This window comes from Epinephelus fuscoguttatus, linkage group LG10 (genome assembly GCF_011397635.1).
Source record: "Epinephelus fuscoguttatus linkage group LG10, E.fuscoguttatus.final_Chr_v1".
Lineage (NCBI taxonomy): Eukaryota > Metazoa > Chordata > Actinopteri > Perciformes > Serranidae > Epinephelus > Epinephelus fuscoguttatus.
Window position 1 is genome coordinate 32891289 of NC_064761.1, and position 24659 is coordinate 32915947.

Below are 24659 nucleotides of genomic sequence, written 5' to 3' on the forward strand. Positions count from 1 at the left end.
GGACTGCAGTTCAGCATGGTTCAGTTCATTGGTAAATGATGAACAAACAGTCATGGGGGACTGGAGAGGGACGGACATGTTGGATGAGTTGTCTTAGTCCAGCCTAGCAGGGTGTTTCCACTCTGTTCATTATTTCACTGCTGTGCATCATGGAAGAAGAGGAGAATGAGACTGATGGCAGGAACTGATTGCTGCTGACGTAACAGCACTGACAGAGTGCAGCTACACATAACTGACATGAAACAGAGACTCCAGCACAGACTCAGCAGCTCATTTGGCCTTTCTCTCAATTTTTCTCTTCAGTGTCTGAGCTCGCTGCAAGAGGTCGTCCTGTAGACTTAAAGCATTAATGTCAAATAGCCCGTCTGGAAACCAATTACAGTGTAAAAGTACAGCAACTTTTTTTCAGGTTAATCCAACTAAGTTATGTGCCACATTTAGCTCGGACTGGATGAAAGTTACAGGAGGTAAAAAACCCACTAGAAGTTTATGGCGAAGTATTTCCCTGCAAAAACTCTGGTCTCTGTCTGTATTACCTTATTTACATCTTCTGTTCTCTGGACATTAATGGGCGTGTACCCCACAGCTCTCAGGTAAGGTCGGGGCTTTATAAAAACAGAGCGACCAGGTGCCAGACTATAAGCAGTAGGCATCCAAGAGACACAATACAGCAAGACGTAACACCAAACGAGAGTGAATCTGGGGTTGGCAAGCGTATTTACAAACAGTAATTAAAAGCGGCTGTGGTTCAGAGGTAGAGCAGGTCACCCATTAATAGGCTGCTCGATCCCTGGCTTCTCCAGTCCACATGTTGAAGTGTCCTTGAGCAAGATACTGAACCTCATATTGCTCCCGACAGCTGTTCAATCATGTATAGTATATCTGTAAAATGGTGGAACGTCTGTTAAGGCAGATCAAATCTTGATCTCAGACCTTGATCTACCTTTCTGGCAAATTCCACTAAAATCTTTCCACACTTTTTGATGTATCTGCAAACTAACGCCGCATTTCCACCAAGCACTTCAGGCATAGTATCCTTAGAACTGGAACGTAACCTGTATGGACATGAAATCCTAGATCTGTTTGGCGTTTACACCACAGACCGCACTCTTAAATGTAGAGTTGTTAGTGCATAGTAATAGCGGTGCCACTGCTCTGTCCAGCTCTTGCTGTATTTCGTCTTCATGGGCAATTCAAAGGATTGTCTGCACCTTGTTCATCAGGTTAGCAACAACAACAACTCATTTGACTGATAACTAATACTAATATCCACTTTTTTCCCCACCTAACTTTAGTGATCACCAAGTCTATTCTGTAGTGGAATTAACATCATATTATGCCCGTATACTCTGATCGTGACTGCCCATCAGCGGATGGGGACGTGAAACGCAATGTACGTAATATTCATGCAATGTGAAAAATAAGAAAAAGCATGTTGGCTGATTCTGTGTTTATTTTAAAGCTGATATTGGCTGATACCAATGACATACCAATATTATCAGCATGTTGGACGATTCCAATACTTAATTTCAAAGCCGAAATCGGACGATACCAATGACCGTTGTTCTAATGCGTAGTGAACTGAACTAAACCAGACTGCTTGGTGGGAACGAGACTTAACAGAAAACCACAGGCAACAATATAACCTTCTTTGCAGAGACGCTAAACTTTGAAAATAGCACCTAACTAAACAAAGTTTATTACAGGAAAGCAGAAAGAATGAAATAATAAAAGGCGAAATAATGAAGAATGAAACACAACGAAGATGTAAAAATAGAAAACATGATCAAAAGAAAAAGGAACTTTAGAAAATGAAATTAGATTTTAAAAAATGCATAGAGAAACAACACAAGGTTAAAAGTTGGCAAGATCAAAAGACAATTAGATAAAAGCAAGTCTATGAGAGGAGTGTATTTTGAGAAGTGGATTTAAAAGATGGTACTGAATTAGCAAGTCTGAGTTCTTTAGGCAGTCTGCAGATCTGAGGCCGCTGACTGAAAAACACAATCACTGTTTAAGGGTCTCAAGTTAAAATCCAATATGTCAGTGATGTTAAAAATTTTTTATGATGATAAAAAATGTAAATATAATATTTAAAAGTTCAGTTTCAATATGTCCAGGTGACTGTGGATAATCACTGTCCACGATTTTTAGTTAAGGGGTAAAAGTTATTAGAAAAAGGGGTCATTGTTTTCTGAAAAGAGATGTTTCTGTTGAATTCTGAATCACTGTATCTTTTACCCACACAACAAAGACCCGTTATGTGTTTATATGTATCCACTGTGTACAGTGTAGATGGATGTTGTACCCCAGATCCATTGATAATGCATCCATTCGCTGCAGCATTAACCATTCTCATGAATCTGACACATACATACAGTAGCTTCATTACTTTTTCAGTACCACCACAGCCCCTCCCACAGGCATGTTGGTCTGCTATAAACTCAGCATCATCATGGATGCTCACTGATATCATGACCTAGAAAGTAACGCAAGATTATTAGCTCCTCAACATGACGCACAGCCAAGCCTCAAGAGCCAGAAAACAAACAGAATAAAGTTACACGTTAAGGCCAAAACAGCATATGATTGAATAAGAGGGACGTAAACCTGATCAGTCTTTGTTTTAAACATTGGCCAGAGGCTTCGGCTAAACAACAAAGCTCAACCAATCACTCTGATGTGCATGTGTGTGTCTGCACGCATGTGTATGAGTGATAGATAGCATGAGACTTCTCCACATCACGCAGGATCTAAGGAAGCTAACAAGACGCAGAGCACCGCTGACACCATGGCCTTATAAAGCAGGAGCCTGCAGACACCAGGAGCTTTGATCAGCCGGCGTACGGAGACGTCAGACAGGACGAGACCCAGCAAGCTGCAGCTGTGAATATCGAACCGATAGAACAGATGCTGTTCCCATCAAAGTGTGTTTGAATCAAATGAACGAAGCTTCGTATCAAATTGGATAACCTTATTCACATCGTTGTAGAGGACAAGCACTGTAGATTAAAGCTCTTTATGGAGTCTCGTTATGGCGCCGTGCCATGCTCCAGATAGAGGGACCACCTGGGTGCTCGTAAGGTAATCCTGTAGCTACCTGTGATGTAAAGTGATCAAAAAATAGACTGTAGTAAAACCACTCAATAAAAACTAGCAAGCTGTGCTATTTACTCAGATATGTTTGAGTTTAAAGCCACAGTGTGTAGGAATTTCTCCCGTCTAACGTTGAAATCATATATTGCATTCAAACGGATAGCGCACTCTGGCGCCTCACTGTTTCAAACGCGTATTGCAACAACGGTAGTCGCTGTGTACCAAAAAGCTATGATAACGTTGATGAAACCATGTCATCCGATACTTCATGGAGTATTCATTCAGGCTCCTACACAGACACACGGGATGCAAGTTGACAAACCCCCTCCTCACCATGCTGGCTGTGTTTACAACGTAGGACTGTTGGGGCGGATGTAAATTGAAACAAACCAATCACATCTTGTCCTTTGACAACTGACAAGTGGCTCAACCTCACACACCTCATCCCTCTCCTCGCAACACTGCGCCGGCCAGCGCCGCTACTACCCCGGCACTACTGCAGCATAACAAAGTCCCACTCTTTGAGCATAATGCAGGATCATGTATTATGCAGCATCACGGGAGACGGAATCCTCGTCGCCAAGAAGGCGCAAAAGGGAGTCAAAAAGGCAACGTGACCGGCGATTGCATTACCATTCTCCCTCAGCAGCTCTCTCCACCTGGAAAAGGCTACCCCGATGTGGACCCTCATTTTTTAAATTCACCGGTCACGTTGCCTTTTCTATTCTCATTTGTGCTTTCTTGGCGACGAGGATTCCGTCTCCCATGATGCTGCATATGCATGATCCTGCATTATGCTCAAAGAGTGGGACTTTGTTTCAAATTTGCTGGGGTAGTAGAGAAGCGCCTCTTGCTCCTCTCCTTCAGCTCCTCAGTCATGCAGCGCTAGCCTGGCTCTCAACGAAAACGCCGAAGGCGGTGCTGTATGTCCCTTGCTGGCGGATGTATTCTCAAGATGGTGAAACATTATGGAACCCCACAGATGACTTACCCGCAAAATGTACAAGCAAATCCGAAATTCTCCTTTTACGAGAATAAGTCAGATTATTGGTGGAGGTAATAGTACACCAGTGATGACATATTTATGAATGCAGACATCAATTTTTGTCAGTAAACAACTGAAAATGTTACACAATGTCCCTTTAAAGGGTTAGTTCACCCAAATGACAAAAACAAAGCAAATAGATTAAGATTTAAAGATTTATTTTTGAGATGCCCATAGACGATTTCTGCTTGCTCACCGCTCACAACATTGAGAATCTAAATTTAAAAATATCAACAGCAGCATCTCTTCCCGGAGAAAATGTCCCTGTAACTCAGGATAATCCACAGAACACACAGTCCACAGTTTCACAGGGATTATATCTTTGGTCTAAGGTTGTTCTAATCACAACTGTTTACAGCCCAGTCTGTGGATCACTCAGAGTAACCAGGACACTGTTTCAAAAGAAGTGACGCTGCTGGATATAACTAAATATAGTCTGGAAGATAAACATCCTTGCTGTCTTTCCGAGAGTCAGGTGAGAACACTGACACCACTGTTATGTCTATGCACTCAGTTTGAAGCTAAGACTGGAAGAAGTGGGAAACAGCTGGCGTGGAAGTAATTCTTAATGCATGCAACTCCCGTAAAAACACAACTTTTAATTGTATTTTTGATAGATACAGTGTGCTAATTAGTGACCTTTAAAGGTGCAAGTGTGCATTTTTTTTTTTTTAACTTTGCACGGAGCCACCTATTACCTCTTTTCAACAGTCATGGGCTGGCTTGGTTTGGTTTTGGCTGTCAGCCCAGCACAGCAGGGATTTGCATTTCCATTACAACAGGTCTACCGTCTTGAAGGTGTGTCTAAAACTGATGATGGCTTGTCTTGAGTGATGACGTTTAATAGCACAGTGCTGATCCACAACTAAAGTCCCCTGTTATTTTTGCTGTATATGTTTTTCCACAGCAGGACAGGTAAAAGAAGTTCACCTGTTGGAGGTGAGCGGTTTGCAGAGGTGCAGTAAGAGCCTGTTGTCTGCAGCTCTTCATCAACATCTCACTGTGCTCACTGTGGCTGTTTCTGCTCCTACTCTTCCTCCCGGCCGTATCATTAGACTTGCCTTTATTAAAGAAAAGCTGCTAACAAAGCTCTGCTAATGCAGTGATAAACACATTTCATTTCTCCTCATTATTTTGTTACATATAAACTTTTATTGTGAAGCACCAAAATACGGAAATGTTGAGTTTTCGAGCAGCAGCTTCACACAACCTCTAATCCGGCGGATAGCAAACATGAAACAGTAAAATAAAGCAGATATCTAAAGTAAAAACAGGACGCAGGAGAGAAACTAAACGTCAAACTACAGAGATTCAGTGAGAAGCTACAAAAGTACTGAAAGCTGAACACACAGAGACTTTGAGAACGTCTTTCTCTCTGGTCTCCTGCAGACAGAGGTGAGTAGGGTCTTGCAACATACACGCTTACTTAGGGGGCAGAACGGGGGTCGTCGAAGGGTTGGCTGCAGTCGGCGAAACACCACCGCTACCCGCTTAGGGGCGGGCGGCCCGGCTTTTGGACCTACTCTAAAGGAGATCCATCCCGGGCATAGCTTGGCGTGGCACAGCGCGTCTAAACTGACAATGGAAACACAAATTGGCTCGGCACAGCCAAAGTGACAATAGAAAAAGGGTATAACTGATCCTGCTTGCTTCGCCTTTATGCTAAGCTAAGCTGCATGCCTCCTGGCTCTAGCATCATACTTAAAGGAATACTTCACCTGCCTAATGATCATTTGTATATCAGTTACTCACCTTGTGTTAGGTTGAATTTGGGAAGAAACTAAGTTTGTCTCACATGTCTTCATGGTGAACGATGAGACCACAACAGGGAAAATACTTGATGATGTAAAGTCATAGGGGGCCACATTCACAACAACTATATCAAAACATCCGTTTATAAACTTGATCTGCATCCAGAAACATCCAGCAGTAAACATCCTGTCAAATAACTCAGGACACCAAAAACTAGCCAGATCCTTACCTTCTCTTGGTATTGCCGTCTGGATGAGTCCAGAGATTGGATGAGTGCAGTTGCGTGGCCGATGAACATGGCGTAGCAGGTGGCTCCTACGATCATACTCAGCATGGTCAGCCAGATGTCTGACATGCTCTCCGGAGCTTGTCTTCCATATCCAATACACAGCATGTGGCTCATGGCCTTAAAGAGGGCGAAGGAGTAGAGCTCGCTCCATGTGTCGTTCTGTAGGAAGAGACAGAGGGAGAGCAAAGAGACAAGAGAGAAAAAGAAATTAGGGAAAGAGGAAAAGTTATTCTGCCCTCCTAGAATGGGAGAATAGTTTCCTTCACGCTACAATGATTCTGACCTGATGACCTGAGCCGGTCGTCTCTGCCAAAGGTAGACTGTTAAGGCACACAGCAGTGAAATTTATACAAGTTAGAGGGCGACAGAGGCGGTGGTACAGAGTGAATTAAAGTATAAGCAGTCTAAAGGGTGAGACACTCCCTGTGAAGTGAATGAATCTGTGTCTGGTGATTGTTTCAGGTTTGGTGGAGAGCTTTATCATCATCACTGAGCTGCCTCGCCCCGTCTTGGACAGAGCAGAAGGAGAAGAAGCAAAAAAATAAAAAAGCAAGTGTTAATGAGGAGCCTGTACATCTGCCTGCTCCAGTCTGGCTTTGATTGGTGCTCACACACTCAGTCAAACCTAATCCTCCTGTGTTAGATTCATTAGACGGCCCTCCACAGGCCCAGCTGAACCTCACATCCTCCTCTCAAACAGCTGTCCGGGGTTCACCGCTGTATGTGTGTTTCCTCGCAAACTCCTCCTATCCCTCTCCAGGACAAGTGTTGTCCTCAATCGCTGATTGACTGCTTGGATTCGTATCTGATTTTTGTTTTTCCAGGAGCATTTGCATATCATTTGAGATTCAAATTCGGCTGGTTTTGCAGGAGGTGAAAGAGGACGAACTGGCAGATGAAAAGAAGTGTTTAGAAAGGTGATTTGAGCAACAGCAAAGGAAGAAGATGAGATTTTAGAGGCACTTAGCCTCAGGCAGAGGGCCCTGGTGGCTGACTGTGAGCCCCAAGCGTGGCTCAAAGTTTCATATCTGTTTTGAGCTGTCAGCTGGATCAGTGGCTTGGATTAGTTTGAGGAGATAAAAACCGGGCCGAGTAATCTTAGATAAAAGACAGAGAAACACACGACAAAAGTTTGAAGCCTTTAAGATTATAAGCACCATCATCACATCTCCAGCTTTGTTGTTATTTCTATACGACGCAGCCTTGCAGCTGCAGTCCTTGTCTCACTGTCATCCTCGAGCCTTAAGCCCATTACAACAAGAAATAATGCAGACGAACCCTAGCAGAACATTTAAAACAATTTCAGGCTGAGCGTCATCCCCGCTGCCCCCCGGGTGGTGAACAGACCCGCAGCTGAATCCCTTCAGTCAGCCATCAGCACGCTGGCCACAGCGCAGCAGGAGAAGGAGGACCTCACCCAGAGCCCAGGCACAGAAATAAACACCTTCTTACACATGGCTGCACCTGTCTGTCTCACTCTCACAGACACACACACATTAGGATACAGTATTTCAGTAGACAGAGCACAAGAGAATGCCTTACATGTCACTGGGGTGAATCCTAAACATACTGAACAATACATTGTACAAAAGAAACTAAATGCTAAACAATAAAAATGGACTGCTGAGTAGATCTATACTTATCTACTACTCTCACATACTGCTGCAGCATTTATAAGACCACATTACTGTAAACGCACCCGAGTCCTGCAAGTGGATTTTTAATCATCTTGGTACAGAATCAAGAGGTAACAGTATAGCTCATAATGGGCCGAGGGTGCATTGCTCTCAGTCTGTGTGTGTGGTGACTGTTAGTAAACGCCCATGGGTATAAATCAGCTCGTCTCTCCTCTGTTCCCAGAAATGTTTTTGTCGATGTAGAGGCATACGTTCCAGGTAAGTCTCCTGTTTCTGATCTGATTTCCATAAAAATGCACAGCACAACCGTAAACCTGGATTCAGCAGAACTGATACTCTGAGCTTAGCTACTGAAACAAATGGATGCATTTATATCTTACGAATGTTTATATATGCTGCAGTTAAGGTCAGTAGACTGGTTACATGTAGGCCTGTTTTAAAGAATAGTGCATTGCATTCTTGTCAGGAGTTAAGATGAGAGGATCGATACCACTGTCATATCTGTGTGGTAAATATGAAGCTACAGCTAATTAGCTTACCTCAGCAAAAAGACTGGAAATGGGGATACCGCTAGCCTGGCTCTGTCCTGAGGAAACAAAATCTACTGACCAGCATCTCTAAAGGCCCAAACACACTGAAAGCATCTGATACTTGTGCTTTGAGGTACACATATTGTTTAAAATGGCCGAACACACACCATCAGCTTTATGAGGCTGGGTTTGTTTTGCAGGTTTTGTTTTCTGATTTATATATTTCAAATTTGAGCATAGCGTTAGTTCAGGCAGGACACGATGTCAACCTCAGCTCACATCCCAGCTCCATCCCCTGGTCTCAAGCAGTCCAATCAACTGATGGAGCAGCTGATTGATGGAAGGGAGTCAGGTGATAGATCACGTGATTCCTGTCATGCAGCCAATTGGTAAATCTCATTCAGGACGCCCTATTTAAACTGCTCTGGCCTGCCTACTGTTGCTGCTTCCTCTGCAAGCTGCTTTGCGCCCTGCCTCCACCCCAGCTCCTCCTTTTCATGCTGTGTCTGACTTATCAATGTTCTGTTTGTCATTGATGCTGCTCTGTTATGTTCCCAAGGGGTCTTTGCTGCTGCTCTCTCTGCCTCAGGCTTTCCCTGTTTGCACATGGAAGGGCAGAGAGTTGTACTCTCTTCGCCTTAGGCTCTCTGCGTAGGCCTAGGAAAGGCAGAGAGGCCCCAGAACAGAGTCACACCACCAAATATAATACCGTAAATGGAAATAAAGCTTTCTTTGACTAAAGTGGTCCTGACTGAACTAAATTAAATTGGCTGAATAAATTGGTCCCTCTCACCCCTTAAAGATGCAAAATGGTTTAGCCTGCCCCTACACCAGGATTCTTCTCTAAACACAGCTAGATTTGAGTGAGTGAATGCTTACGCTGCTAAAGCACCAATGCACACTGCCACGTCTATACCCCAAGAAAGGGAAATCAGGGTTCCAAAAAAAAGAAAGAAGAAAGAAAGAGAGAAAGGGAAAGGAGGCAAACTGACTTTGTAAAAAAAAAAAAAAAAAAAAAATTAAAAAATCAGCTAAAAGGTGCATGAGAGAGACATGGACCCAGAGAAGAAGGATGGTGGGCCCACAGAGACTGCTTATAGCGCGCACAATGTGGTGCTATGCCCCCAATGTGGTACTATTTCTTAATTAGAAATGTATGAAACATTTAAAGGGGTATCTGTAAAGCATACAAACTTGTGCCTGCCTACAAACTTTTCACAAAGCACTGCTGGTTATGTATTGTTAAACAACTGAAATGTCAGCATTATGGCCCAAACGCCCTCAAAGTGATAACTGATGTACCTCATTTGACATTTAATCCTTGACAGTACGTTCAAAAAGCACACGTTATTGTCTTAAGGGGTTTGTGTCTTCTTCGCTGGACACCTGGCAGCTAGCCAGGGTAGTTATCTCTTCCTGTTTCCAGTTTTTATGCTAAGCTAAGCTAACCAGCTGGTGGCTGAAGCTTCATATTAAGTGGGCAAATGGTATCAATCTTCTCATTTACTCTAAGAAAGAAGACAAGACAAAGAAGGCAAAATAAACGTGTATTCCTTTACAAGTGAGCGCATTAGTAGAGAAACCTTTAGAGACAGAGACAACACACACGGAGCAGCTGTAACCGGCCCATATGTGTTTACGTTTGAGATAATAGCTGATTAAAACTGACAGTGTACAGCTGTCTCTTACTATCAAAAATTACAGCCTTCATATTAACACAATAAACTAATTGTACAGAGATACCACTCTGTGAGGGGCAGGGGGGGAACAAAGAGGAAACAAATGAAATTAACTCTGGTGTTCATTTTATTTGCTCTCAGTCCTCACTGAGCAGCATGGATTGTGGCTAATTGTACATAATGCATTTAGGGAGGAACCCAGGGACATCTATGATGCATGATGGAGTAAGTATAGAATAGTGAGTGTACGTGCATGGTGGCACGTCCGACTGGGTTTACATGCTGTTTGGGACTCTGTGTTTGGATGTGTGTGTGTGTGTGTGTGTGTGTGTGTGTGTGTGTGTGTGTGTGTGTGTGTGTGTGTTAGATTTGTGCCAGTCATGCTGCCAAGCAACTCCTTGACAGTGTGCAGTCTCTCTGACACTCAAAAACTGGCACAGGGAGTTTGTTTGCTTGAAAGGACTGACATTTAGATGACACTGACATTTAGAATTTTAATATGTAAACTGCCATAAAAGAGCTTGTTAGCACTGTTAAGATTCATTATTTAGAAGCAGTGGGTTCGAGTTTGTATCCATTATTTAAAACCAAACGAGTGTGGAAAGTTGCAAGACGGGGTGGCGTCTGCTGGAAGCACTTGACAATATGAATGAAGAACGCTGACATTAAGGGCAGAAATATTACTCTTGATTGGAGTACTCATGCATAAACTTAGATAGGAGTGTGTGTTAATGTGAAAATAACAGACTAATCAGCAGAATTTCAGCACATCACGGTGGCTGTGTTTGCAAAGGTAACTGCAACATCACCAGTTTGAATTCAGAGCTCGCACAGGAACATTTTCTGTCTCTGAATATAACAAGCAGCCTATTAAAAGGTCTTGGTTGACCAAATGTAGCATTTGTATGTTTGCTGAAAGACAGGCTGACTTAACAGTAAGTGGCAGCTATAATGTATTTTCTACAGAGCGAGTTACTGCACCACAAAATGAGAACATAGAGGCTCATACACACCTTCAAAAACTTGCAGATGTGTAGGAAGACACTTTCCACAGATAAAGAAATAGTGAATTCCTGCACACTGTCCTGTTTCTGCAATAAACGTTATTAGATAAACAATGTTTCGATAAACAATGTTTCGAGTAAAACAACAAAGAAAATAGAAAAATTCTTCTTTTACTGACGTATTTCATGTTGTAGATAGGGATGTCCCGATCCGATCCTTGGGTATCGACACCGATCACGTTATTTTTACAAAATCGGAATCAGTAATAAAAGATTGGAGGAATCAAAACCACAAAAATGGCCAGGTTTTTCATCTATGTTGTTCATTGTTGCCTCCGCTTTCCAATGTACTGTAACCGAGTGTCCTGGGACCGCCTAACTGAGTGCAGCTAATGAGAGTTGAGACAACAGGTTCAGCGGCCACTGTTCTCTCTTTATTCCGAGCAACACAGCCACACCTAACAGCGGAACTTCGTCTACCACAGCCCTACGGCAACTCTGGAAGGACAATTTGTTTACAATTCAGAATGTGTTTACATTTTGTGCTGCTGAACCACCGATAAGCTTTTTGGATACTATTCAAATAAAAAACAAACCTTATGGGACAACTTGGATGCATTCTTTTTTTTTCTTTCTTAATTCTTTGCAAAGTATCGGATCGGACTCGGTTTCAAATTAAAGGACTTGGTATTGGATCGGATGCAAAAAAAAAAGTGATTGGGACATCCCTAGTTGTAGACAAAATGTTTAAGTCCCTCAAGCTTGTGTTAACCACAAACGTTTTTTCAGGCGTTAAAAAACCTGCTGACTCCAAAACGAAGTAACCAGCAGTGCTTACTCATTACTGGTATTCAGGATTATGAAAGTTGCTCAGTGGTGTTTGAATTCTTGGGTTTAAAATGACCCGTATCTTCTGTATCACTGCGCCCATAGAGCTGGCATACTAGAGACTTTGTCAGCCAATCAGCTAACTCCTGCCAGCCGAGCAAGTTACTTCCGGTTTAGCCTTGTGCTAACTTGAATGGGTATAAAAATGACTCTAGAATTTCAAAATGTTAAAAGACCAAATGGATCAAATCCCGATAGTGAAACAGGTCATGTTACTGGGGTTGTGACGCTCAAAATAAACAGCATCCATTGATTTACAGATGTCTCTTTCCTAATGTAAGTCTATGGAAAATGTCTTTGTGGGCCCGATGGCATCACGGTGCTGATCCAGAAGTTGTAGTTACACAGCTTGGCCACTATGTCAATGGGCTTCAGAGTCTGGCACACTTTCTGGGGGCCTGGTCTTGGCCTTGGATGAACAGTGCAAAAGCCACACTACATAAAATACAAAATATGTTGTGTTGTAAAAGCTGATTTGAGTCTTTATCTCTGGCTCATTTGTGGAAGTCTTTCTCAGCTGACTCCTGTGTATCTTAAATTCTGACTTCATCAGACGTGAAACGGATGCTTGTAAGTCACGTGGCAGGATTTTAATTGATTTGCGAGAGGAATTGGACTCGACGGATCATAGCTTTGCTGCTCAATAAGCTGTTGTTATTGAGTTTGAGTTCATTAGCTTGAATTGGTTTTTCATCTTTGACAGATATTGAGAGGAAGAAGTTAAACATCATGTGCTTGATGAACAACGTCGACATAAAGTACTAGATGAGATGAAAGGGTCTGGACTTGTTGATTAAACTAACTATATTTCATATCTTTTGTAAAGTTACAGTGGAGACTCAGCAGTCACATTATTTATACATCACTGAACTGTTACATAAAAAGATTACAGCAGCTAAAGGGAGGGTAGTGTGTATTATTTGGGAGAACAGGAGAGGGGCGAGTTTTCTCTCCCCAGATTTATGTTTTCAGCTCTTCCTTTTATAATCTATTGTACTTTTTTTAAATATTAACTTCTCCCTTCTGACAACACAAAATACAGATTCAGCAGGATTTGTTGCTTCGTAAATCATTGTTATATATATATATATATATATATATATATATATATACACATATATGAACACATATGTACAGTATGTAAACATTTTGAGAAGGCTACATTTTCCCAGCTTGACATCTGTAGGTTTTTTTTTTTCATCCTCCTCCCTGAGGTATTCAATGTCGGCAGAAGTGCGATGGTGAATACCACAGCTGTCATTCCTCTGCTTTCAGCAAACCAGACAATTTGCAGAGAAGGTGTGCAGAGGAATGAAAAATACAGGTGCATTTGGAGGGAATCATTTGCAGAGGAGGAGCAGGTTCAGTCAGGCCTTCAGATCCTGTGAAGGACCCACCTTGGTAGGCTGTGTCCTTCACAGTATCCAGCCTCTGAGTTGAGACACAGCTGTAGATTTCAGACCGCTGCTGGTGTGCAACCATGTGCATCCAGAGAATGTGTCTAGTTGATGATGCAAGCTGTGGCCATATGACTCAAGCTCAAAGCATCTGTGCTGTTATGGTCATGACAAGTAAGAGGCAGACCCTTGTTGTAGTAACAATAATAAGATACAGAGGAATAATTCTATAATGCTTAAACTTAATAACATTTGGAGGAGCCAAGTGCTTTTTTAGCCGCTGCAGCGTGGCTCTATAAACTGAGATATTAGTCGGTCCACTCCTTCGGTCCCGAGGGAAATATCTAAACTGGATGGATCACCATTTGTCCGTGATAACAAAATGTCTGTTAAGCTAATGAGATTCTCATTAGCCTCAGTTTTTAACATTAGTGCTAATAAGCAAATGTTAGCCTGTTTGATCAGCTGTAGTATCACACGGCACCGTGCAGTCAGTCCTTTGCAGCAGGGGGCTGTGGGCTGGAATTGAGCCTGTAGCCGCTGCGACAAGGACACTGCCTTTGTACATGGGACACCAGCTCTACCCACTGAGCTACTGGGGGCCCAGTAAATTACAAATTAAAATAGAGGCATATAGTGTCTTTTACAGAAACTCCGGCATCTGACAGAGTTTTATGAACAGAGCTGCCAAACATGCCGAGTCACATCTGTTTTTATACAATCACATAACTAATTAAAAACAAACTAATCAAGGAAAATGACCACATGGACAAACACCAACGTGAAGAAAACCCATCCAAAGTGATAGAAATCACCTTCCTTGGAGAAGAATTTATTTGATGAGAATTTGGGGGTGGGGTTTATGACACTGCAAACAGCTGCCGGGGGGCCATCGCATAGATGTATAAAGAGAACTGGATACAGAGATGGAGGATGGGCTTGGTTTATTCCTGTCAAAGTTGCTCAGTGGTGCATGAAGCCAAAAAACTTTCAACTGCAACGAATAAATTACCCGGACGACTGGCACTGACTGACATTGTGTGGCCCACAGAGAGCAGGCACACTAGAAACTTCTCCTGACAGAGCTAGCTACTTCCACTTTCGCCGACCGCTAACTAGAATTGGGATAAACTGATTAAATTGTGCAGCTCTTCTAGACTTTCCAAATGTCATTGGACCAAATTGATCAAATTCTGGTAGTGAAACAAGTCATTTTGCAAAAGTTGTGATGATAAAAACAAAAATCATCCACCTATTTACAAACATCTCTTTCGCTGTGTAAGTGAACAGGAAAAATTGTTTTGGGCCACACGGCATCACATGATGGACGTAATTATGTTTGACTACCAGGATGTAACGATCCATCAATCTGGATATATCGATTCAATGATCAATGATCTAGATTCATCGACGCAAAGTGACAACATCGATCCATATCATCTTTAGTATACGCTTTTATTTTGAAAGTCTGTGTCACCATCAAACAACGGCAGGCAGACAGCAAGCAGCCAAGAAGACAATGTGGATAGTGTTATTTACTCCGTGATAAATCAGCAGTGTCAAAATATTTTCAATTTCAGAGAAAATAGAGATCAACAGACAGAGCACATGTTGTATGTAAAACAATTTGTTATGAGATAGAACAGGACGTAACGTTACCTGCCTGGACGGCATCTCACTCTGTTAACTTCTCACTACAGTAACATTAGCTGCTGTGTTTTAACAACGTTCAGCTGAAAAAACGCGCATGCAGGCTGAAATTTTAACGTGCTTAGACTTTACAATATCAGCAAATATTGTATTGTTGTCCAGAGAATCAATATAATATCGTATTGCGATGAAACTGGTGATTTATACCCCTATTGACTACTATGAAAATTAACCTCAAAGCCCGGCACGCTTCCTGGGGCCTGGGCGATTGTATTAGTTTGACTTTAGGCTACCTCTGGAGCTGATGTGGTCCATCTTTACAGTCTATGATATAGCCTCAGAGAACTGCTATGGTGGCTGTAGATATTTTCTTATTAACAAGTGAAACGATTGATACATTTCTCATCTTAAAGTGATTATATGTGACAGTTTCAAAGTGATAAGCTGTCCTGAACCTGAACTCACTGAACTTCATCACTGCTCAGCTAAACATGACAACTTTTCTTCTAAAAAATGGGGTTGGTCTCACGGGGGGAACTTGCCCCACAAACACAGCAGTGCCAACCAGGCTGGGCAGTATTATTTATTTATTATTTATTTATTTAAATCTAGCTGAGGCTTGACCCAGCAAAACACAAAATATCTCAGATTGGAGTCAATAACCCTCTTTAAATGAGTCAGTTATAACCTATGGCAAATAAAACTACTTTACCTGATGGTTTCATGTTTCTAGAGACCTGCACATCTCAAACACCCCGAAAAGAGCTGTGTAAGTTAAGAATTCAGTCACTCTCTTGTGCTGCCTAAATCACACACATTACTGTACCGCCCACTTTAAATGCTGTTCTCTGCAAAATGTACTTAAGAAATGGACGTTAAGTCACTGACATCTGTTACACTTTATAGGAGATAAACCAAATTAGTACGGAGAGAAGCTGTTGGATCATAACAAGCAGTTGTCACTCAACTCACACACACACCAACACCTCCACACACACACATCTCACACAGTAACTGTCCATTATTCTTATGCGCGCTGACAGGCCTGCCTGCCAGTCAGATCACTTCAGTAATTGAATGAATGGGGGATATCCTTATTAACTTTCACAGCTGGAGGGTTTCTTGAAGTGCATCTGTGCGTGTGTGTGCATACAGAGCACATGCATAGACAATAAAACCACACAAATTGGGGAACTATTGCAACTCTTCCTCTACAGTAAAAATGTCTCTCAGCAGCCTAAATATTGAACACAGAAACACTGCTCAGACTGAAGCAGGACAGGAAGACAGAGGCTTTATTCTAATGTCATTGATCCCAGAGCCAATCAGGCAGAGGCAGATGGGACAAACCCACCTGACATCCATGTAACAGAACGCTACTTAAATAACAGACTGTAATGACTTTGGTATCTTGTGATCAGTATGCTGTGAGGCTTATAATAAACTCCAGTCTGCTGCGTGCGTATCTTTTACAAATGACAGATATTGTTTTTTAATGCTTTGAGGCAGAGCTGAAGACGTTAAAGGAAGGAAGGGTCGGAAGGAGGCTATTTTGATTATCATGCGGGTATTAGAGTGCCTTCAGGGCGAGTTAATGAATCACGTGTTGTTTCTGTCTGTCTGTTTATAGCCTAAGTGCACAGATGATGCAAAAAGGAATAGCAGGGTGGAGTCCGGTAAACGTCCAGCGCGGGCAGGCAGCCAGCCTGAAGTGAGGATCATTTAATGCTGCGTCTCTCATTCAGAGCAGCTCTGAAGAGGATCTCTGACCTTGATTACCCCGAGATGGAGAGCAGCAGAGCACACCAGGCGGCCACACCCACATGGGTGCTTGCTGGCATTGTGGCATCTCGCTTGGATTTTGGCACATGGGCGTAAACAAGGCGCATCACTCTGAGGCATTGAAGAGAAAACTGAATGTAAACATGGTGAGATATATTTCTCCGCATTCATTCCCTTTGGTGGTAATAAACATAATGCACAAAAATGTCTTTGTGCCATATAGGAGCTGCCTGAGATTGGAAAACATTAACACAAAATGAAGCTTTGAATTGGGACTTTAATGCCTATAAGAGGCTATCAACACATTTTTATTTGCAACTAAAAGCTGAGGAAACAACTCCAGATGCCGAGGGAGCAGCAGGCGTGTCTGAGCACTATGGGCAGGATACAAGTGGAGGTTAGTAACATCCAAGCTGTTGTTAGTTTTATATCTCAGTCAAACTCTGTCAAAGTCTACGATACTTTTAACGTTAATGAGTCAAAAGTGACATATAAAGTTGGCACACAGAGGTAGGCGTCTTGTGTGTGTGTGAAGATGGTCAGAGCGAGGAAAAAAAGATGGCCAGAGATGAAACGAGAGGTGGAACGATGGAGAAGCAACAGTCATGCCCCCTAGGGTCAATGGGTGTGAGATCCATCTGTTCCTGGAGATCACACTCACACACGCACACACCAATGAACGCAAGCACGCACGCCACTGTGTCATAGTACACAGTGTTTTCAGAGGAGTATTTTCGAGGGTGGGATGTCACAAATCTACGTGCCAGAATTAGAAGGTTCGGCATATGAAGCATTTCTCAGCGACAGCGGCGTCAGACAGCTCAGGAAACAGACGGCATATGACGAATGCACGAGGAAGGACTCATCTAGTCTGCTCAGCTTCCTCAGACACAACAAATATGTGATTTCACTCCAAGAGATAGTTTCAGCTGGTTAAAATCATTTGCAGCTTCTGATGCTGCAGCAATAAGCAGCAGTAGGCCAGCGACACCGTTTGGCTCTCTCACAGTGGCGGGGTGGTTTATAGGGCACATGATGTTGATGTCAATCAGGAAACTGTGTCATTTCGCACTAATGCCAACTATTTCTCCTCGGCCTTAAGCAATCACTTTACTCCACATTCCTCCTGCAGTTATTACCTCTGCAGTCAATACAAACTGTCCTCTCTAACTGCCGAGCCATTTATCCTAATAGTGCCATTCTCTCTTTCTCTAGTTACTCCCACAGCATTTCAACAGTGTTCCCTAATGCACAGCATATATCAGGGCTGCAACAAATGGTAATTTTCATCATTGATTACTTTACCGATATTTTTTTTTTTACGAATGACGTATTAATCATTTGGTCAGTAAAATGTCAAAAAAAGTGAAAAATGCTTATCACAATTTCCCAGAACTCATAGTGACATCTTCATTTTGCGTCCTTTGACCAACCAGTGGTCCAAAACCAAAAGCCCATCATATATTTACAACATCATACATCACTGACTGTCATAAATGGCAAAGAAAAGCAGCAGAACCCTACATTTAAGAAGCTAAAACCAGCAAATGTTCAACATTTTTACTTTAAAAATGACTGAAACTGTAAATCACTTATCAAAATACTTGGTGATTAATTTTCTTTAGATCAGCTAATCAATTATTGAACTAATTGTTGGAGCTCTAGTATACACACCCTGTTTACTGTGTGCTCACAAGCAGGATTCACAGCCTTTCATTAAGTCCATTATATGCTCAGGCAGTATCTATTTTTTCATACCTTCATACCTTCCTGACCTGCATCAGGATATACAGATATGACAGTCTATGTGAAAAACAAACAAACGATCAAACGAACAAAAAAGTAGCCTAAAAGCTGAGCTACTAGTGATAGGAGTCATTGTCACATGTATGACATTGTCTATCCCAGTGGTTCCCAACTGGTCCAGCCACGGGTCCAGATTTCACCTTAGTCGTCAGTTCAAGGTCCACACAGTTTAATACATTCAACGTCATACCTGCGTTTGGCCATGTCGTAGGGTAGTTTTGCTGTCTCTGCCAATTAGCTGTCCGTTATTTACTCACTCTAAAGCAGGAAATGGCACTTCAAAATAAAAACTTGCGTTTGCGAGTCACTTGCCGTCCATTCAGAATGGACCCGTGACCCACTTTTGGACCATGACCCACCAGCTGGGAACAACAATGCTGTGTTTTTACTGTGCAATTAGCCCACATAGACAAGTTGTTCTAGGTTTAAATACATACAGTACGGCCCATAGAATAATGAATAGATAGGAAATAAGTGGCCTTCTTTATACAGTACAGGCCAAAAGTTTGGACACACCTTCTTATTCAATGCGTTTTCTTTATTTTCATGACTATTTACATTGTAGATTCTCACTGAAGGCATCAAAACTATGAATGAACACATGTGGAGTTATGTACTTAACAAAAAAAGGTGAAATAACTGAAAACATGTTTTATATTCTAGTTTCTTCAAAATAGCCACCCTTTGCTCTGATTACTGCTTTGCACACTCTTGGCATTCTCTCCATGAGCTTCAAGAGGTAGTCACCTGAAATGGTTTTCCAACCGTCTTGAAGGAGTTCCCAGAGGTGTTTAGCACTTGTTGGCCCCTTTGCCTTCACTCTGCGGTCCAGCTCACCCCAAACCATCTCGATTGGGTTCAGGTCCGGTGACTGTGGAGGCCAGGTCATCTGCCGCAGCACTCCATCACTCTCCTTCTTGGTCAAATAGCCCTTACACAGCCTGGAGGTGTGTTTGGGGTCATTGTCCTGTTGAAAAATAAATGATCGTCCAACTAAACGCAAACCGGATGGGATGGCATGTCGCTGCAGGATGCTGTGGTAGCCATGCTGGTTCAGTGTGCCTTCAATTTTGAATAAATCCCCAACAGTGTCACCAGCAAAACACTCCCACACCATCACACCTCCTCCTCCATGCTTCACAGTGGGAACCAGGCATGTGGAATCCATCCGTTCACCTTTTCTCTCGTCTCACAAAGACACGGCGGTTGGAACCAAAGATCTCAAATTTGGACTCATCAGACCAAAGCACAGATTTCCACTGGTCTAATGTCCATTCCTTGTGTTTCTTGGCCCAAACAAATCTCTTCTGCTTGTTGCCTCTCCTTAGCAGTGGTTTCCTAGCAGCTATTTGACCATGAAGGCCTGATTCACGCAGTCTCCTCTTAACAGTTGTTCTAGAGATGGGTCTGCTGCTAGAACTCTGTGTGGCATTCATCTGGTCTCTGATCTGAGCTGCTGTTAACTTGCGATTTCTGAGGCTGGTGACTCGGATGAACTTATCCTCAGAAGCAGAGGTGACTCTTGGTCTTCCTTTCCTGGGTCGGTCCTCATGTGTGCCAGTTTCGTTGTAGCGCTTGATGGTTTTGACTCCACTTGGGGACACATTTAAAGTTTTTGCAATTTTCGGACTGACTGACCTTCATTTCTTAAAGTAATGATGGCCACTCGTTTTTCTTTAGTTAGCTGATTGGTTCTTGCCATAATATGAATTTTAACAGTTGTCCAATAGGGCTGTCGGCTGTGTATTAACCTGACTTCTGCACAACACAACTGATGGTCCCAACCCCATTGATAAAGCAAGAAATTCCACTAATTAACCCTGATAAGGCACACCTGTGAAGTGGAAACCATTTCAGGTGACTACCTCTTGAAGCTCATGGAGAGAATGCCAAGAGTGTGCAAAGCAGTAATCAGAGCAAAGGGTGGCTATTTTGAAGAAACTAGAATATAAAACATGTTTTCAGTTATTTCACCTTTTTTTGTTAAGTACATAACTCCACATGTGTTCATTCATAGTTTTGATGCCTTCAGTGAGAATCTACAATGTAAATAGTCATGAAAATAAAGAAAACGCATTGAATGAGAAGGTGTGTCCAAACTTTTGGCCTGTACTGTAGATTCTTGCTCGTTGCCACGGCGGATACCGACACATCAGTGGGCTGAACGGTGATGATGTGTGGAATAAAATCACATTGCTGATAAACTGCTTTTGTAATTGGAAGACATCATCTCAAATTAGAGTTTTATTTGGCAATACTCTCAAACAGGGAAAGAAGCATTTTCCTTTTTTTTTTTTTCCGACTCCTGTAACGTTATTCCCACCATTCACAATCCCCATCTCTCTCAGCTAAGCCGCCTGTTCCACCGGTACAGACTGACCTCTAATGGTGCATGCTGTGCACTAGCAATGCACGATATTGGATTTTTTGCCAATATCCATTACACCGTTATATAACAACTAATTTGGCCAATTACCGACTATATTGATTGATAATTCCACTTTTTCCCCACCTAATTTTAGTGATCAAGTCTCTTCTGTAGTATAATTAACATCATATTATGCATGTATATTCTTATTGTGATGGCCCATCAGCAGATGGAGACATGAAATACAATACTTTTCAATGTATGTAATATTCATTCATTCATTGTGCAAAATAAGAAAAAGCATGTTGGCTGATTCTGAAAGCTCATTTTGAAGCCAGTATCGGCGAATACCGATGATGTGCTGATATTATCGTGCATCCAAACTGAACAACACAACATCTTTGTATCAGTTTAATTCATAGAGGAGCATCTGTATATTTGAGGGTATGGAAAATCATACCTTTGGGATTTCTAAATACCCTGGTATACTGTAATACCTTGATACCGCCCAAGCTTAGGCCATAGTCTGAGCAACAAGAACTGTCAAGATGCAAAATGTTTAAGTCAGCTCTGAAATCTAGGCTTGAATATTCTGCATCATGAAAACCATGAATATTTAAATTTGTATTTTTGGTCTCTCCTGGCTGCACTGCCAGCAGGCATACCACAGGCAATACAGGCAACATATGTTAAATTGTATAAGGGATGTCGCTGATTATTTTAATTTGTAATTTAAAATGCTTGTGTGTTTTTTTTCCTTCCTTAATGTTGAATAATGAACTCCCTGATTAATAATTGTGAAAGCTGTGAAACGGTGATATTTCCTCCGCCAGAACCCACGATACCAGGATCTCATATAGTGATACCTCTAACATGTACGTGTTAGTGAAATACAGCATACTGTATAAGTTCAAAGAAGAAGTGTGACACAGGCAGGTATTGAGCAACAGGGCAGACAGGCAGATGTGTTTCACTGCTCATATCCCCTGACTTCTCCCTGCCTCCGGCTCTGTCTGTCACCACCTCCCAGCCAGTTATCTCTGATAAAGAATGACAAGTCAGACAGGGTGGAAGGGGTTAGATTAGAAAATGATAAATACATGGGCAGGGGAAAAAACATTTGCAAAAACATGTCCTTCTGTATTACTGTGCTTTTCCTCTGTTAAGAGTCCCATATTATGCTAATTTTTTAGGTTCATACTTTTATTTTGGGGTTCCTCTAGGACAGGCTTACATGCTTTAATGCTCAAAAAATGCTTTATTTTTCTCATATTGTCTGCCTGAATATATCTGTATTAACCCTGTTTGAAACAGGTGACTGTTGCTTTAAGCCCCCCTCTTGGAAAAGCCTGGTCTGCTCTGATTGGTCAGTGTGTGCAGGTCTTCAACAGCTGCGCTCTCTCTCTCTGCTTACCTGCCCCGTTATTGCAGCCAGAGAATGACTGTAATGGCACTGTAGTGGCAGTTTCTACCTTTATATAGACCCTTTTATTGTTAGTAAACAGTATGATGTTTTTTGGTGGGCGGGGCTTAGCTGGAGGCAAAACAATTCTCCACAGACATTAGTTAGCACTTGCTAGCGAGTTCTGTTGGCTTGTGTTAGACAATGGAGGAAGATGATCACTCAGTGGATGGATGATGTCACAGGAAGCTTTGTGGTTGATTACTATGCTAATCTTACAAAGGAGAACGACTGAACGGTTTCCACCAGTTTGTTTTGCTATTGAAGCTATCGTTAGCTAATGTGCTAAAAAGTTAGCGTTACAGAGAAATCCAACAGTCCTCTTAATACTTCCCTATTTTCTGATGAGGTGGACATGATAACTTTTAATACACATAACTTTATTCATCCCTACAACAGGAAATACTTCTCCCTTAACCTGATATGAAGTGTGCGCTGCACATGGGAGCATTTTTGATGATTACTTCTGTCCAGTCCACATCTAGGCCTAACCATTGTTGTTTTTGTTTGTTCACGGGCAGTGACGGCTGGTATGCGACAAAATTTAAGTTTTGAGCCATGACTCCTTCTATTCTGGCTCCCAATAACACAACAAGACGACATTTTAAGACTCCTATGTTGCCTACAGCCCTGTGGTGGAGAGTCATGTTTTGCCTCCAGCTAACAAACTGACGCCATTGTGACGTCAGACCTAAAAGGGCCTATAGTATAGATGTGACATCACAACCTCCTGGAAGTCCTGACGGCTTGTTTAAAGGCAAAAGTTTGAGCATTTCAATACTTTCACAGTATTCAAATGGCAACTATTCCTGCTATGTAATAAAAAAAAGACACAGAAATGTGACTTTTTTCAGTATGGGGACTTGAAATTCCACTAAAATACCAAACTAGTCAGACTGAGTTGTGGGGAAATTTGTCCAAAAAGATAGAAAATCATATTGAACTTCTTCATCTGATGTAATTGTGCAGCCATAAAAAACATCTTTCCTTTAATAGTGTTGTAACGAGCAGATATATACTCTCAGTTGCCAGTTTATTAGTCCCTCCTGCCAAAAACTAATGCAGTCTGACAGCACTGCAATAAATCATTCCTTCGTTAGGTTGTAATACTCAGTGTTCCTGGAAACAGTTTTAGAGAGATTTAATTCAACTTTATGGTCATTAGGAAGCTGTTGTATTTTACTAATGTGTGATATTGATATCTGGATTTTTCTCTTGTCTTAAAGCTTCTGGGGAGGAGATTTAAAGTGAATATTAGGGTTCAAGAGGAGCAATTGCTTCTCCTGTTTGGCAAAACACTGGTTCACAAAGGGTTAAAGTTCGAAAGAAAAATGTTTTTAATAATAATGATTGTTCATTAATTTTCTGGTTAGATCATCACTTCCTGCAGCTCGAGAGTTTCACCACTTGCTCTCCAGAGAGGGTTTTTTCTTTCGTGCCAGCTATAATTTTGGAGAAAACCTCTCCTAATGGCCTGTCTATCAGCAGATGGCCAGAAGCTACCTGCCAGCTAGGAGGAGGGAAGGACATCTGAGAGGAGAAGTAAATAGGAGAGAGAGAGAAAGAAGAGAATGGCTAAAGAACAAACCACATGGTGTGCTGTATGAACCGAGCGAAAAAAAACCCTCTTTTCTCATCCCTCACTCCTGCTTTCTGTACACTGGCATGTCTCCTGGGTTTAACTAGAGAGGGTTTAATTGAGGCCGGTCCTGTGTGTGTGTGTGTGTGTGTGTGTGTGTGTGTGTGTGTGCAGACTCAACCTTAAATAAATTCTATTTCCCCATCTGCCTGCAGATAACACACCCTCCTGCTCCACGGGGGATATGTTTCATGCTTTAGTTTTGCAGTAATTCTTCTTAGTATACTGATATTCATGTGATCGTGTGACTTACAAACACACACACATAGACCGTTTAGCTTACCACCATCTTGTTGAGCGAAACCCAGCAGTCAGACGGAAAGTCCTGCAGCATGGGAACGAGGAACTGGAGACAGCCATCCCAGTGACACAGCAGCAGCATCATACCAATCAGGTTGAATATTCGCATCACAGCACTGGCCAGGTCATAGGTCATGTGGAAGATCTGTCAGGAGGAAAACAGACGGGCAGAGAGAGGGTTAGAAAACTGGAGAGGGGGAAAAGATGTGTGAGGGGAATGAGAATTGAGTTTATGTTTATACAGATGGAGGTAAAATATAACAGCATATTGTTATAGTGAGGAGAGACCTGGAAACAGCTGGTGATGTTTTACTGTATGGTCTACAGTACATCAG

At 42.1% G+C, this 24659-nt stretch overlaps 1 protein-coding gene across 1 annotated transcript in view; it reads right to left on the reverse strand.

The window, feature by feature from the left end:
- The window catches only part of hcn2b (hyperpolarization activated cyclic nucleotide-gated potassium channel 2b), a 74422-nt gene that overhangs the window by 40474 nt on the left and 9289 nt on the right, over positions 1-24659 (reverse strand). The window contains exons 3-4 of the mRNA XM_049588951.1: positions 24308-24469; positions 6123-6341 (exon numbers count right to left, since the gene is read on the reverse strand). Coding sequence (XP_049444908.1) covers positions 6123-6341; positions 24308-24469 — 381 coding nt within the window. The remainder of the gene's footprint in view (positions 1-6122; positions 6342-24307; positions 24470-24659) is intronic.